General features: G+C 37.2%; 1 protein-coding gene across 1 annotated transcript in view; it reads left to right on the top strand.

Moving 5' to 3' along the window:
* The window catches only part of LOC131157772 (N-terminal acetyltransferase A complex auxiliary subunit NAA15), a 55804-nt gene that overhangs the window by 23219 nt on the left and 16122 nt on the right, over positions 1-16463 (top strand). Inside the window, exons 7-8 of the mRNA XM_058112152.1 lie at positions 16023-16094; positions 16204-16319. Coding sequence (XP_057968135.1) covers positions 16023-16094; positions 16204-16319 — 188 coding nt within the window. The remainder of the gene's footprint in view (positions 1-16022; positions 16095-16203; positions 16320-16463) is intronic.

Genomic DNA, 16463 nt, shown 5'->3' on the forward strand with positions numbered 1-16463 from the left:
AATTCATGCCACATATTTATGGAATCACAGAATGATCTTATGTGTGTGTATACATTATCACAGTTCAAAACATAGCTTCTGTAAATTTAACTTCTAATATTTTATGTTGCCTGCAAAAGGGGATGCCAACCCGTGGTATAAAACATCAACCACTCTTTACAGTGTCGCAAACATCAAGGACAACATTATGATCATGAACAATTTGCCCACCAAGCCATTTGGAGGCAGCAGCAATCCACTGGTCTTTGCTAGTCTGAATCAGTTTTGTTGTATCTTTGAAGGCTTTCTTATTTCTTTCTTTCCAAGCACACCAAAAGATGGCGAGATGGATGAAGTTCAAAGCCTTCCGCTTCTCCTTGGTGGCTCTGATGCCTTTCCAAGACCAAATCTCCCCTCCAACTGATTTTTCTGTAACCCACTACCGTCCAGTCAAGGATAGAACCAAATTCTGCAAGTTCCTTATCTAGGGGCAGTAGAGAAGAATGTGGTTGACAGATTCTGCACCATTCATACAAAGAAAACACCTATTTGGCTATTTGTGAGTGTAAGCCCTCTTTTCTGCAGATTGTCGAGGGTTGAAATATTTCCATGTACGAAACTCCCTAAAAAAATGCTACCTGTGAAGGGGCTGCTGTCCTTCAATGTGGATCAAAGGGGAGTTGTTGCAATTTGTTCTCATCGATGGGAGTTTCTTGTTGAAAGACTTTACAGTGAAAATACCATTTTTGTCCAAAGCCCATTTTGGTTCGTTGGGTATGTTTTGGTAATGAAATTTATAGAGAATTCTGTAAAAGTTAGTGAGTGCATGAAGTTCCCAAGCTGCCACATTCTTAGTAAGAGGAATATTTCAGAAAATTCCTTGATTAATGATTTGGAGATGATGACTGATAAAGGCATTTTTGTCACGAGCCAAGCTGTAGATGGAAGGAAAGATAACTCTTAACATTACTATCATCACACCACACATCATGCCAGAAGTAAACATTGGCCCCATTTCCCATTTGAAATGTCAAAAATTAGAAACAATCATCCCATCCTTTCTTGATGATTTCCAAACTCCCACTCCCCTCTATTGTGTGTTGTCTAATCATTATGCTCAAGTCCATATTTAGAAACAATAATACCCCACGAAAGTGGTCCGTCTCATTCATGAACCTCCATAGCCACTTCCAGAGGAGGGCTTTATTGAAAGTTTGGAGGGATTTCAATCCCAAACCTCCTGAACAAATATATTGTTTTATGACTCCCCACCTGACCAGGTGATATTTAAACTCTTCCCTAAGCTTCCCGAAAGAAATATTCTCTGAATTCCTTGCAATCTCCTAGTGACTAAGGCCGGTAAGGTAAGGAGGGACATGAAATAAACTGGTAGATTCGTCAAAATGCTTTTGATGAGGGTGAGTCTGCCTCCTTTTGATAAGAAATTTCTTTTCCATCCTGCCAATCTCCTTTCAAACTTTTCAATTTGCCAATATTTTCAATTGTAATGAGCTCACTTTTACCAAGGTTCACTTTCAAACCCGTGATGACATCAAACCCTAACAAAATGCATCTGAGGTTGAAAATATGAAGGGGTTCATCTTTACAAAATAGTATCATCTGCGAAAAGGAGATGTGAAACTTCTGTAAGACTTCCATCTCTAACTACCTTGAGAGTTGAGATCTCTAAAGATCCCTCCTTTAGTAGCTTTAGTGCGAGGCTAAGCACCTCCATAACCAAAATAAACAGAAAATGGGACAAGGGATCTCTTTGTCTCAAGCCTCTCGAAGAGCAAAAGAAATCAAATGGGCTGCCATTAATGAGCATTGAGAAGCTTGGGGTTTGATGCATTGAGCAATCCAACTACAGCAGAGCGCCCCAAATCCCATTTTCCTAAGGAGATAAAGAAGGAAATTCAAGTTGACATGATCAAATGCTTTCTCCATATCCAGTTTGCGCATATTCCCCCTTTTCCCTTTTTCAGATAGGCACCCACCACCTCATTAGCAATAAGGGCAGCATCCATAATCTGTCTTCCAGCCACAAAAGCATGTTGATACTGACCAATGATTTCTAGTATTGCTTTTTTGAACCTCTTTGTTAGGACTTTGGCAATGATTTAATAAATGCTTCCCACCAAGCTAATAGGGTGGAAATCCTCAATGTTAACAGCCCCAGCTTCCTTCAAACAAGGATGACAAAGGTGGTATTGGTGCAACTGACAATTTTTCTTGATCTATGAAACTCCTTAACATGTCGTGCTTGAGGAGGCTTAAGTTAGCCAGCAATAAAGCAAGGAGAAACCATTCGGTCCAAGCGCTTTATCTCCATATAATTCTTAATATCTTGGAGGACTTCTACTTCATCAAAGGGTCTCTTAAGCCACCCTGCAGTGAAAGAACTGAGAGATTTGAAATTGATGCCATCGACTGTTGGTCTCCAAGTCTTGGGTTTAGTGTAAAGGTCTCTATGAAAATACAAATACCTTTCCTAAAATCCTCTTCCCTGGTTAAGTTGATCTCCCCTATTTCAATGCTGGATAAGGTGTTACTTCTACAATGAGCATTTGCTGTCCGGGATCCCCCTCCTTGAGCCATAAAGCTCTGAACTTCTGCCCATTCTGTGTGTACTGCAGCTTATAATAGGGAGATGGTTTTCTATTCAATTCTAGGAAGATATATATATTTTTTAATTTACTTTTTTTTTTTCTCTTTAGAGCCATCTTTATTATGTATGTTGTCAAACATATGATTATATTATAAGTTCATGCGTTACTTATACGTTATTTGATGTGATTTATTAATCCAAGTGCTTTGTCCTCAAGTTTTGACTTTGAATTGCCTTCCACATAGAATAAATGTTTCTTTTAATTTGCAATTTTCTTTATCTAATGAGGCAATGTGTTTTGGTTAAACATATGTTTTTTTAGGTGTTAATTCATGGTTGCTTACAGAATGTTTTAAATGTTTTATGTCAATCACAATATACTGTAGTATTTTTTTCCCTAATATTGGTCAAAGTAATATATATTTTTTCTCATCTGGTCATTGTAACTTCCAGTGTTTTGAAAACCTGACTGGACTGGCCGATTAACTGGGAACTGCTTCTGAGTCCAGACCGGTTCTGATTAGATATTTGGGATATTCAAAAACTGGTCGAACCTGGGAAATCTGGACAAAACAGAAAAACTTGTGGAACCAAAAAAAGAACTGGTTTCTGACTCTTTCCATTTTCATACTTGTTTCAGATCATGATTCCCTTACTGAAATATTTCCTCATCTTGTTAAACGAGAGCCAAATATTTTTTCTGCATGTGTGGGGAGGGGGGGAGAGAGATGATATTACAGTATATTATATAAATGATAATATTATGAATGATCAGAAAGACAGTTTGTTGGCAGCGTAAGTTCAATATGTCCAAGACTCGTTGAAAGATGAAAAATCTCATTAATTGCTGAAAATAACTCATTGGATTCTTACCTTGAGGTTTCTTGCATCATACGGGACAAAATCTGGGTATGGACAAGAAGATCCTCTGGTAATTTCACAGAATTCTGATCAGCTAAAGCTTTTTCCCAACCCTGTAAAGGAAGATTCAGCCTCTTGGGCTCCTTTCTCTATGGAGGACAGAAATCATTTGTTTTTTGGATTTTTTGCACAAGGGAGATCTATCTGGAAGCTACGGTATCCTTAAATTTCTTAGGTGTTTTTTGTGCTGGGATGAAGAGTCCTGTCGGCTTTCTGCTCTAGAGACTAACTCTACTGCAACACTGCAAGCTTGTTTGGCCATTTTTGTTTCCCATTTCTGTAGGGTCAGAAAAAATTTAGTGTTTGTTGAGCACTCTACTTTTGTCCATGATTCACTTTTACAGAATATTCTTCTTGATGTTAGGGGTTGGGCTTCTGGTCTTAAGGAAGTTTATAAGACTGTTCTCTGTGCTTGTCTTACTTCTGTTTCCCCTTGATCTAATATATTCTCTCTTACCTCCCTCTAATAAAACTTTCATGGAATTTGAACCTTAGCTATTGATACACAATGATGGGTCTTAAGACTCTTAGCCAAGAGGTTTTTGTTTGTACATTATACATGGGATGACCTAAAATACATAGTAAGGTAACACATTGAATTATAGACGTCGTTGGTTTAGCGAGATCAGCTGGCACAATTGAACTGGGATTCTGGATGGCCATCTGATTCACTTACTGGGTTGGGTTTGAAAACACTGGTAAATTCTAAATTGTTGCAATTTCCTTCAAAAAAACTGCAGAAGGTTTGCATGTGAATTGCGGCAATTTAGAATGTTAGGAGATCCTAAGAAGTTCTGCAGTGATTTGATATAGAACATATTTTTTCTTTGATTGAAAAAGAAGCATTTATTAAGAAGAAGAAGAAGTAGGAGAAGGAGCATAAAAAATCCTCCTACCTCCTTAAAAGATACAAGAAGAATCAACATAATACCTATTTAAAAAAGCCAGTGATCAACTTAGCTTGTAACTCTTATTAAAATTTTCTTGAAGATAGTTTTGACCCTGATAATTTTATAACAATTCTTCACTTTAAGCATTATCTTCTGACTTATATGGTAAAAATTTTAATTTATGTAATATTGCTTTCAATATTGTTTGCTATTCTTGTCTTGTATGTTATTGTATGTTCGGACATACTGCATATCGGTAGCCATTAAACTCTGTTACTTTTCATTTCTAAAAAATTAATGAAAAATACTAACATAATTTGGTTTCTACTTATTTGAAGTGAAAAAATGCACTGGGCTCAATTGCATGTAATTATTTGATGTTATTTCCAACTCATGTGCAGTGCATGTTAGAGAAAATTACTGTATGTGTATGTGTGTTTTCACCTGTAAAACCACATGTACACACCCAAAAAATCGTATTATTATCTGTTTTTTTTTTATTTAAAGCATATCAATTGCATGATTTCAGTATCCCACTTTTAAAAAAAATGGAGCTTTGATGTGAAGTGGAAATTGAAGGCTCGAGTCATTAATTTTTGTGTTTTTATGCGTGTACCATTGGTGTTTACCTTTTTTCCCTCTTTCTCTTTTTTTTTTTGTTTTTTTATGTTTTTATTTTAAATTGAGGTCTTTCAATTGCTGGTGATGCCCATTTGTCTTTCATATATGCGATGTGTATTATAATTTGAGGCAACAAAGCTATTTTAAGTATTAACGAACGGTGACGCCCATTTCTCTTTCATTTTTTATGTGATGTATTTATAATTTGAGGCAACAAAGCTATTTTAAGTTAAATTTGCGTCATGTATCAAAAGTTCTTGTTTCTAGCTCTCATCTTTCTAAATGTTTATGCTAATCTACTTCTTTCTTCATCTAAAAAGAACTGTGGTGGATCTGATGCTGTCTAAAAAAATAAAAAGTCAGTTGTATTTGTAAATCTTAATTAAAAGTTATAGTAGAGACTGCGATCCTCAAATGAGTTCTGCAAAATGTATAATTTTCAGGATCTTTGGGTGTGAGAAAAGTGGTTGAATTTCTTTGTTGTTTTGGTTCTGGTTAAATGTTGGTTACATGCTTTACCTTAGGCCTTTAGGGTGCATTGTTTTGGTGGCTAAATTTTATGGGATTGGACTCAACTGAATGGTTTTGGACTGGACTCGCTATCATAGTTATCCTATTCCATGTTTGGATTGCCATCTAGAATATCATGTAGGTTAGCTAAGGCTCTCCCTCTTGGCCAGTTCTATCCCGCTCCTTTATTCCGTCAAACATGCCTTAAGGGTGCTTTGCCTAGCCTAGCCTAGCCAGGCTATCAAAACAAAAGCACCCTTTCTGGATTGTCATTCTGAAAGGAAAGGCTAATCATTTGAAAAAGACCAAAACACCTTTAAAGAAAATAACAGCATGGCAAGACAAGAAAAAGAAAAGGACAATCTAGTCCTTTACTGCCTAGCCACTCCCAATCCTGAAGATGGATTGGCCAACCTTATACCATGTAAATGGGCTAAGGCTTTCTTTCTTGGCTAGTTCTATCCCACACCTTTGTTGCATCAAATGTAAGTTAAGGGTGCTTAGCCTCGCCTAGCTGGGCCAACAAATCAAATGCACCCTTACCGTGTTCATTTGTTGTAGAAGGTTAAATTGCTTTGGCTAGTAATCTGTAGTCCTAGCAAGTTCACTATTATTTATCTAATGTGTAAATTTAGAATGCAAAAGGATTGCGATTCCCAAGATTTATAATATTTTCTGACAGGCTGTTGAGATTTATTTTATTGCAGTATCTTATTGTCTTAAGTCTGTAGCAATCATTTTGTTCGATATTGTTTGTTTTTAGATGTTTCTGTTGCTGGAAGACATGGTGCTGATTTGGGGTTAAGATGTATCTTCTGCGAGTAGTGCTAGTAGTAATTTGTTTAATTGATACTCTGAACTAATGGGAAATGCGTGACTTCTTTTTTGGCTTAGTCCAAGAATGCCCCACAGTGTTGTTTCTTGAATCTCCAGCAGAATTACAGTTACATGGTTGGGTGCATTTGAATAGAGGAGCTGGATGCATATTTTCTTTTAATAGAAAAAGAATCATTAAGAAATAAGATGGTACAAAGAGGATGAGAACTCCTCTAATAGCCAAAAAAATGGAAAGGAAAAAACCTGGCTATCACAAGAAAAAAAATCTGGTCAACTGATCATGCTGGGTATTAGAGAAGGCCACACTAACAAAGTCCAAAACACCCTGTAGAGAATACCCAAGAGGAATTTAGAAAAAACAATCCTGGCCTGAATTAAATCTATTGATGAAGCATCATCTCAGAAAATCCAAGCATTCCTCTCCAGTCAGATTACCTTGCAAAAAACTGCACACCAGCACAAAATCTTTACCATCTTTTGTCTCCCAAAGCCAACAAAATCATTCAACATCAAATCCTCCAAATAATGAGGGCACAATAAGGTTTGTTCCACAAGATGAAGCAATGAAAAATGTAATGAACATTATCCTTACTACTAGCATTGCATAACACATAACACACATCAGGGGAGAGATTTGGTCTACAATGATGCAACTGATCATTTATCTTAATTCTTTTAAGAATGGCAATTCATGCAAAAGCCTTTACCTTTGAAGGAATTTTAGATCTCCACAGTTGATTAGCAAGAGGAAAAAAATGTAAACACTTGATTGTGACTTTGAAGTTTGAACTAACATGCATGATTTACAGATTAGAAGGCCCTAAGAGGCTCTCAATCCTGACCTATGTGATGTGTTGCAAATCCAATGAAACGGATGCTCACCTCTGCTTGCATTGCAGGGCTGCAAGTGCCTTTTTTTCTTGTCTTGGTGAAGCTTGGGTGCCATCTTGGGTGGTGGGCGAGTTTTTTGTTTGTGAAATATTGTGGTTTCAGCAGGATAAAAGAAGACAATATTATTAATGGCTGAGAAGCGAGCACATGAATTAGAGCACAAGGGCTCCTCCCCAAATATCTAGAGTACAGAAAAAGCAAAAATACACCAAAGAAATAAAAGAGTACATGACTTGGAGCGCAAAGATTCCTTAACAAATATCTAGAGTACGGAGAAAGCAAAAATACAAAAGAAAGAACTGCCTTCCAATCTCTTAAGATGTTGGACAGCGATAATCCCCAAAAAATTCCAAGAGTGCACCCTAAAGGAAGTGAGGAAAGTCACTCAGCCATGAGCAGGTTGAGCAACCTTTAAAAATCATAGCATTCCTCTCAATACACAAGGTCCATAGGATGATGGAAGCAGCTGCACTCCAAAGAGCTCTACCATTTCTATTCGTTCCAAAACCCCTGAAATTAATCAAGAGCAACTCTCCTACCTCTCCTGGTTCCAACCACTCTTCCCCCACATATGAAAAGAGGGTGTTCCAAAGCTTCGATGCCACCCTGCAATGCACAAAAAAGATGAGCATTATTTTCATTGCTTTCACAACATGTGATGCATATGTCAGGGAGCCTTATAGGGCCTTCTCCTCTGAAGCAAATCATGCATGTTAATCCTTAAAGAGCCTTATTGATTTCAGCAGTAGCAGGAAGGGTGAAGTTTTAGTTGCAGTGTGGGATTTTTGCTATTTTGTGGACCTTATGCATCGAGGGGAATGCGAGAACCTTCAAGGATTCCACAACCTGTTTTTGTCTGCTGTGGAATAGAGCAGTATTTTTGGCCTCTATCTGGGTCCATTCATTTGGGTTTTTTTAAGGGGTTTCAGCTGCCTGATCTTGTTATGGATTGGCAGGCAGCGGTTTTGTAATGTATTTGATATTTTTCTTTTGGTCTTTGAGAACACCTTGGTCCCCCACTATTGTACTTTTTGATTTTCGGTTAATGTAATTTTCTTTATATTTTCAAGATTCAAGCGGGGGTTGCTAATAAGATTGAGAAGAGAATGAGGGATTCCTTATGGTTGTGGGTAGGATCATTTGGTAAGTTGGGGAGTGGTGGGTAGGTCTAAATGGGAGGTTGGTTTGGGTATTGGAAATCTGGTGTCTAATACACAGCTCTTTTGGCTAAATGGCTTTGGCAGTTTCCACTAGAGAAGTCCTCCCTATGGCATTTGGTTGTTAAAAGCAATTATGGATTATTCAAGAATGGCTAGGATACTAATTTGAAATTCAGATGTTCTTTAGAGAGACTGTGGGAAGATATCTCTTAGAGTTATCCCCTATTCATTCTCCATATTAAATTCTTGGTGTGAAGAAGTAGTAATATCCGTTTTTGGAAAGATCCTTGGTTGGGGACTATCATTTTGTCCATCTCTTTTCCATGCCTCTTTTGCCCGACTTGAGGGCAAGATGGGTCCATTTCTTCTTTTGTTTTTGATCCAGGTGATCATTTTTTCAAAAATGGCCGCTACTATTACGTAATGTCGTTATGTAACAGTTTTTTAGGTTACCAATACCATTATGCACCGTGAAATTGGTGGGAAGAAAAATCATGGCTGTAGTGGCCATTATGGGCCACGACCGTTATGTAAAGGCCCCTACGGTCGTTATGTAACCACTACAGGACTGTTACGTCAAAAAATTTAGTTTATTTTTAAAATTTTTCTTCTCACTTTTTCCCTCTCTTTCATAAATCATTCTCAATATCCATGTGGCGAGAGGGGGGGAAAGATTATAATGAGGATGACAATGATACAAAATTTATTATTTCTTTAAATACTCATAAGAGTTGCATTAATTAACAATTTGAGATGCTAACTTGTTAGGAAAATATTTTATTTTAATAATATTAGTAATTTCATATTTATGTTTTATATTTTTCAGCTTCAATCTTCTTCTTTTCTAGTTATTTTATATTTGTATTATTCGTATATCTTATGTGTCTAATATATTAATGGAGTGTATAATATATTTTGTTTTATTAATTAATTAGCACACATAAGAATTTATCATAGATAAGAACAATGAGAAGTATAAATATGCACACGCACATAATTTTTCTTATTAATGGTGGTTTAAAGCAAATGTAAACTTGTTGCCCTTACCAAATAACTTAGTAGAACTAAAGGATCCAAAATATACCAAAACACTTTCTAAGAAGGGTTAAAAGCTTAAAACATGCAAGTACACTAATATGCACAAGTTTGTGTGTGCTTGAAAAAAATTCATGGCGGTTACACCCGCTTCCTGTTATGTAACATCCGCTACTCCCGCTTCCCATTGCACCCGTTACCATTACGTTACGTTACCCGTTACCACGATTTTAAACCATGCAGGTGATCCTTTGCCTTTTTGGGATTTCCACATCTGTAGATCATTCAATGATAGGGAGATGGTAGAGCTGTGCTCTTTGCTAGTCTTGTTGAATAACTGTCGTTTTTTCTTTAGTGGAGGATAGGCCGTCTTGGTCTCTAGATCCTTCGGGGGTTTATTCCTGCAAATCTTTTTGTGATATTTTGATTAGGTCTAATTTTTCTTTTCCTCTCCATTTGGAAGGCCAAAGTCCCCTTTAAAATTAAGTCTTTTATCTGGTTGGTTGCACTTGATAGAATTAACACCAATAACTTGCTGCAGGTTAGCAGACCTTTGAAGGCTATATCTCGCATACATGTGTTATCTGCTTTAAATCGTTCAGAATCATCATTGCATTTGTTCATTCATTGTGACTCTGCTTGGAGTGTTTGGAATAAGTTATTTTAGTAATTTAGGCGAATGTTGTGTTAGTTCTAAGACAGTGGAGGATTTTTTGGCAGTGTCTTTTGGTGGATTTGCCAGAAAAAAGGAAAGGGCAGCGCTTTCGAAATGTGCTTTTTGTTTTTTGCAGTCTTTTGGGGATTGTGGATAGAGCGCAATGTGCGCATTTTTCTAGGGAAGGAGTTGTCTAGGTTGCTGGTTTTGGAAAAGATGCATTATTTAGCCTCTCTTTGGTGTGTGGGACAAGGGAATTTTAAGGGGGTGAACTTTTCGGATTTTCAGTGCGATTGGCGTTGTGTTGGAGTGTTAGTTCGTGCTGTTTTTTTTCCCTCTTTTGTTCTTTAGTCTTTAGTTTGCTCTCTATTGTTTTTTATCTAGATTTTACATTCTTTGTTAAGGAGATGTCTTATGCTTTTTATTATATTAATGAATTCTTCTTTTATTATAGAAAAAAATATTTTTTTTAATTAAAAAATAGTGAAAACGCTGTTTAAGTGAGGAAGAAAGATTGACAAGAAAAACCCATAATTATCTGAACACTAGACTCTGATTTGGGTTCATGCTACATCTGTAGATTTGATGATTATTTCTTTAAATTTCTCTTGGGTATTCTTCACAGGCTGTTTTGGTAGTATGGTCTTCTTTACTATCCTGCATGATGCTTGATTGGCAGTCATTATCCTCCTCCTACTCTTTTCTTTCTTAATGAGTTGTTTCTTTTTTCTACTGAGAAGCTTTTCTCATACCCCATAAGCTGTTGACTGTACAGTTATTCACTGCTTTAGATTTCATTCCTTGAAGACAAACCATATCTTCTATTCAATCCTTGAGAAATGATTTGATCAAAGTCCTTTTAGATTTGTCATGAAGGCCTCTCACATTCCATGATATCAATTTCCTCTACGTAGGTTCATCTTTACATCCAGCTGCTTCCAATCTCCTCCCAAAATATACTTAAACACTTTCTAAGAAGGGTTAAAAGGTTAAAACATGCAAGTACACTAATATGCACAAGGTTGTGTGCGCTTGAACAAAAATTCATGGTGGATACACCCGCTTCCTGTTATGTAACATCTGCTACTCCCGCTTTCCATTACACCCGTTACCGTTACGTTACGCTACTTGTTACCGCGATTTAAAACCATGCAGGTGATTCTTTGCCTTTTGGGATTTCCACATCTGTAGATCATTCAATGATAGGGAGATGGTAGAGCTGTGCTCTTTACTAGTCTTGTTGAATAATTGTTGTTTTTTCTTTAGTGGAGGATAGGCGGTCTTGGTCTCTAGATCCTTCGGGGGTTTATTCCTGCAAATCATTTTGTGATTTTTTTATTAGGTTTAATTTGTCTTTTCCTTTCTATAGTTCCATTTGGAATGCCAAAATCCCCCTTTAAATTAAGTCTTTTATCTGGTTGGTTGCCCTTGATAGAATTAATACCAATGACTTGCTGCAGGATAGGAGACCTTTGAAGGCTATATCTCCCATACATGTGTTATCTGCTTTAAATCGTTCAGAATCATCATTGCATTTGTTCATTCATCGTGACTATGCTTGGAGTGTTTGGAATAAATTATTTAGTATTTTAGGCAAATGTTGTGTTAGTTCTAAGACTGGAGAATTTTTTGGCAGTGTCTTTTGGCTGATTTGGCAGAAAAAAGGAAAGGGCAGCGCTTTGAAAAATTTTTTTTTTTTTTTTTTTTAAATTTTGTTTTTTGCAGTCTTTTGGGGGTTGTGGATAGAGCGCAATGTGCACATTTTTCTAGTGAAGGAGTCGTCTCGGTTGCTGGTTTCAGAAAAGATGCATTATTTGGCTTCTTTTTGGTGTGTGGGACAAGGGAATTTTAAGGGGGTGAACTTTTCTGATATTCAGTGCGATTGGCATTATGTGTTGGAGTGTTAGTTCGTGCTGTTTTTTTTTTTTCCTCTTTTGTTCTTTAGTATTTAGTTTCCTCCCTATTGTTTTTTTATCTAGGTTTTCCATACTTTGTTAAGGAGATGTCTTATTCTTCTTATTATATTAATGAATTCTTCTTTTATTATAGAAAAAAATATTTTTTTAATTAAAAAATAGTGAAAACGCTGTTTAAGTGAGGTGGAAAGATCAACTAGAAAAAACTCATAATTATCTGAACACTAGACTCTGATTTGGGTTCATGCTTCATCTGTAGATTTGATGATTATTTCTTTAAATTTCTCTTGGGTATTCTTCACAGGCTGTTTTGGTAGTATGGTCTTCTTTAATATCAGGCATGATGCATGATTGGTTGGCCATATATATATATATATATGTATGTATGTATTTTCTATTTGAGGAGTTATTATCCTCCTTCTACTCTGTTCTTTCTTAATGAATTGTTTCTTTTTTATACTGAGAAGCTTTTCTAATACCCCATAAGCCATTGACTGTACAGTTATTCACTACTTTAGATTTCATTCCTTGAAGACAAACCATATCTCCTATTCAATCCTTGAGAAATGATTTGATCAAAGTCCTTTTAAATTTGTCATGAAGGCCTCTCACATTCCATGATATCAATTTCCTCAACATAGGTTTGTCTTTACATCCTGCTGCTTCTAGTCTCCGCCCAATCTGATTTTCCTTCATTGAGATGTTAACTGAGAACAGTAATTGCTTGAGTTCCCTAATTGCATCCTTCTTCCTGCTGCATCCCTGAGGTTTTTTAATTTTGAATTTTCCTTCTCTATTTCTTCAAATAAACACATGGTCTTATCTTCAAAATCTTCAAAAGATACTCCAATCATCTTACTATCCATCTTCATTTTGTAAAGAACCCAGTCAGACAGCTGTTCCTTGAAATAGGCCTTGGCAATGTCCTTTTTTAACTCTTCAACACCAGGAGAGGGCAGGTTGTCTTGTGTGTCATCTGGGCATGTGAAGGGAACTGGAATTAAATCCTGGCACTCATCTTCCTCCAAAGGACTCTAGGTTGAATTGCCAACAGATCTTATTGGTCTCTTCAAGATGCGCTTGCTGTGGGGGGAGTTCCTAGCAAGCTCAAGCAGGGGTCCCAAAGCAGACCTGAACCTTTTTGGCATCGGTTGGGCTTTTGTAAACTGAGAAGAAATAAGAAGATTTGGGCCGTCCTGAAACTTTGTTTGAGAGGCCCAAATTAAGGTCCACTCCTAAATCCATGAAGCCAGTATAGACCTTGGGCCTAACTGGATGTGGCCCAGGGGTTAAATAAAAAATGATCGTTTGGGGCCAGCTGTTCCATGCTCTCTTGCCTAACGACAGTGTGAAGGATTGGGTATACTCGCATGTTTTCTCTAGCCCATGCTTCTTAGTCTTCTGCACAGCATTGAGAGTGAGGCTGATGCCATTAATGAGAATTGAAAAAGTATGCAACATCAAGGACTTTTGCCTGATCAGCCTGGTGGGAGCATCTATAAGATCCTATCTAGAGTTTTTACTGCAAGGCTTAGAAAAGCAATTCAAAATGTTATTGGCCAGTACTAGCATGCCTTTGTGGCAGGCAGTCAGATTATGGCTGCAGCCTTGATTGCAAATGAAGTTGTGGATGCCTACGGCAAGGAGAGGAAAAGAGGATTGATTTGTACGTTGGACATGGGGAAGGCTTTTGATCATGTGAACTGGAACTTTCTCCTTCACATTCTCAGAACAATGGCTTTTGGGGAACTCTGGTGTAGTTGGATCCGTCAATGTTTTTCTACCCATCTACTCCAGTGCATTATTGGCTTGCCCTTCTTACGTTTTTCTCTTTTCTAGAGGTCTAAAGCAAGTTAATCCCCTCTCCCCATATATTTTTATCATGGTTATGGAAGTCTTGAGCCTCTTGTTAAATAAAGCCACTGAAAGTTGCCTTCTCAAAGGGCTTTGTTTTGAAAAGAATGGGAGAGGATTGGACATACATCTCCCATCTTTTTTTTGCGGACAATACCATCATTTTTTGTGAAGATGACCCTAAAAAAATCCTCAACCTTAGGAGCATTCTCTTTGGTTTTGAAGCCTTTTCAAGCTTGAAGGTGAACTTTGTTGAAATCAAATTATTCTGAAACACCGAGGGCCTTCTCTTGTGGGTCATTTAGGGTGTAAACTAGGGATTTTCCTCTTACCAACCCAAGTCTTCCTCTTTGTGCCAAATGTAAAGATATATATATGAGTTCAGGGCTCCATGGTCGAAAGATATGAGAGGAAACTAGCTGGTTGGAGAAGGGAATTACCTTTCAAAATATGGGAGTATTACCCTCGTGAAGGGCACTTTACCAACCTCCCTGCCTATTATATTCATCTCTTCCCTATCCCTAGTTTCGTTGCTAAGACCTTGGAAAGAATCCAGAGGAGATTCCTTTGGGAAAGCATGCGTGAGGAATTTAATTATCATCTTCTTAATCTTTTTAATTTTTTGGAAGGGGAGGGGCGGGGGGGGGGGGGGGGGGGGGGCTGTGTTTAAACAACCTATTCAAAAAGGAGGTTTTGAACTTTGATCTCTTTCTACTTTCGGCGAGGTTTTCCTTGAGAAATGTCATTGGAGATTCATGAGGAGATGGATCATTTTTGGATATCATCCCTAAATATGGTCTTCACCATAATGGTTGGCCCTCTAAAAAGATGTGCAGACCTTGTGGTGTTGGTGTTTGGAAATTCATTTGGAGAAGGTGGGATATTTTTTCTCTCTCTCATTTATGTCCAAATAGGGAAAAGCGAGAATGCTTTCTTTGGCATGATACTTGGTGTGGCCAGTCTCCACTTTGCTCAAAATTCCCTTGCACAAAGAAGCCTTTATTAGCAAGCACCTTGAGCTCACTGATGTTGGGGCAATGTTCCTTGGTTAGGAATGTTATTGATTGGAAGATGGACTATCTTTCAAAATTTTATGGTAGCTTATATAAAATCCAGTGCCAGAAGTCCACCAATGAGCCCAAGTGAATCCTGGATGAACATGGTAATTTTTTGGTATGATTTTATATAGATATTTCACTCTTCCATCAGAAATCAGCAGCAAATTCCCCTGGAAGCCCATTTAGGGAACTGCAGCCCCCACAAAGCTTGCTTTCGTCGCATGGGAGGCAACTCTCGGAAGGATTCCTATCATTTGACAACCTCCAAAAAAGGGGCTTGCCTCTTGTTAATAGGCGCTACTTATTTTGGAAAATGCTGAACCAGTTGAGCATATCCTCTTGCATTGTTCCTGGAGGGTGGGTTACTGCCAGAACACTGGAGGGTGAGTTATGGGCTTGGAAAGGTATCCACCCTAGCTAGGAAAGGAGGAAAGCTTCATCACCCATTCCCCTTGCCATATTTTGGCCTTTGTGGAGGGAAAGAAACTGGAGAGCTTTCGAAGGATCAGCCACTCCCCTTCATGTTGTTATAGATGGATGGATTGTTATTGCTTTTAATTGGCATAGTGAATTTTTTTTGAATGTCACTCGTTTTTTTGACGCCCTGAAGTGTGGGTGATTTCCTTTTCATTGTTTTTACTTGGGTGGCATCCCCTTGGTGCACTTTAATTAATTTTCTTTGCTGATAAAGAAAAAAAGAACTTATTTTGACTCCCTCTTAACACACTTAACAAAAATTAACATGTATATATTGGTTCGAAAAGTTAAGTGTACCATCCACAAAAGTTATAGCATTTCTTTTAAAATTAGTACAGTATAAAATTTTTCTGCATAATAGTTATTTCCTATTGAAGTCAACTTTATTTGCATTTGTCAGAGCTGTTGCAATTGCTAAAGTTGGTTTTTCACTTTGCACAAGTTAATCTTTGAAATTCCATGACCACCTGCATAAATTCTTCATTCATGATAATAAGCTCTTTGTAGATATAATCTACTGCATATTTTGCTACCTACACATTAATCGTAGTAGATTTTATGGTGCTTTTAGAGTTTTTGATGGTTATCTGCATATGATATTCTCATCCAGATTTCTTTATTAGAGGAATGCGGCTTTCTTGAAAGAGCTCTAGAGGAGTTGCACAAGAAAGAACCAAAAATTGTGAGTGCATTTGTGTCTGCAGATGTGTTGCTGGAATATTTCGTATTGGGACTTTTCAGTTTTGAATGTGAGGGCTTCAGATATGATCTTATTAATGTTTTCTTTCTAGGTTGATAAATTATCTTACAAAGAGCAAGAAGTTTCCCTTTTAGTAAAGCTTGGTCACCTAGAAGAAGGTCATAAGTTATACAGAGCATTGCTTTCCATGAATCCGGACAATTACAGGTGATATTTCATGTTTTCATAGAAAACTAATATAATTATGACAATATTTTTACTAAAGTGTTCATATTGAATTTAATCAAATGAAAAGTGCTTTTTTTTTTGCTTTCTTTGTGTTAATCGGCTTCTGTGGTACTTCTTTTATTT

This window comes from Malania oleifera, chromosome 6 (genome assembly GCF_029873635.1).
Source record: "Malania oleifera isolate guangnan ecotype guangnan chromosome 6, ASM2987363v1, whole genome shotgun sequence".
Taxonomy (NCBI): Eukaryota; Viridiplantae; Streptophyta; class Magnoliopsida; order Santalales; family Ximeniaceae; genus Malania; species Malania oleifera.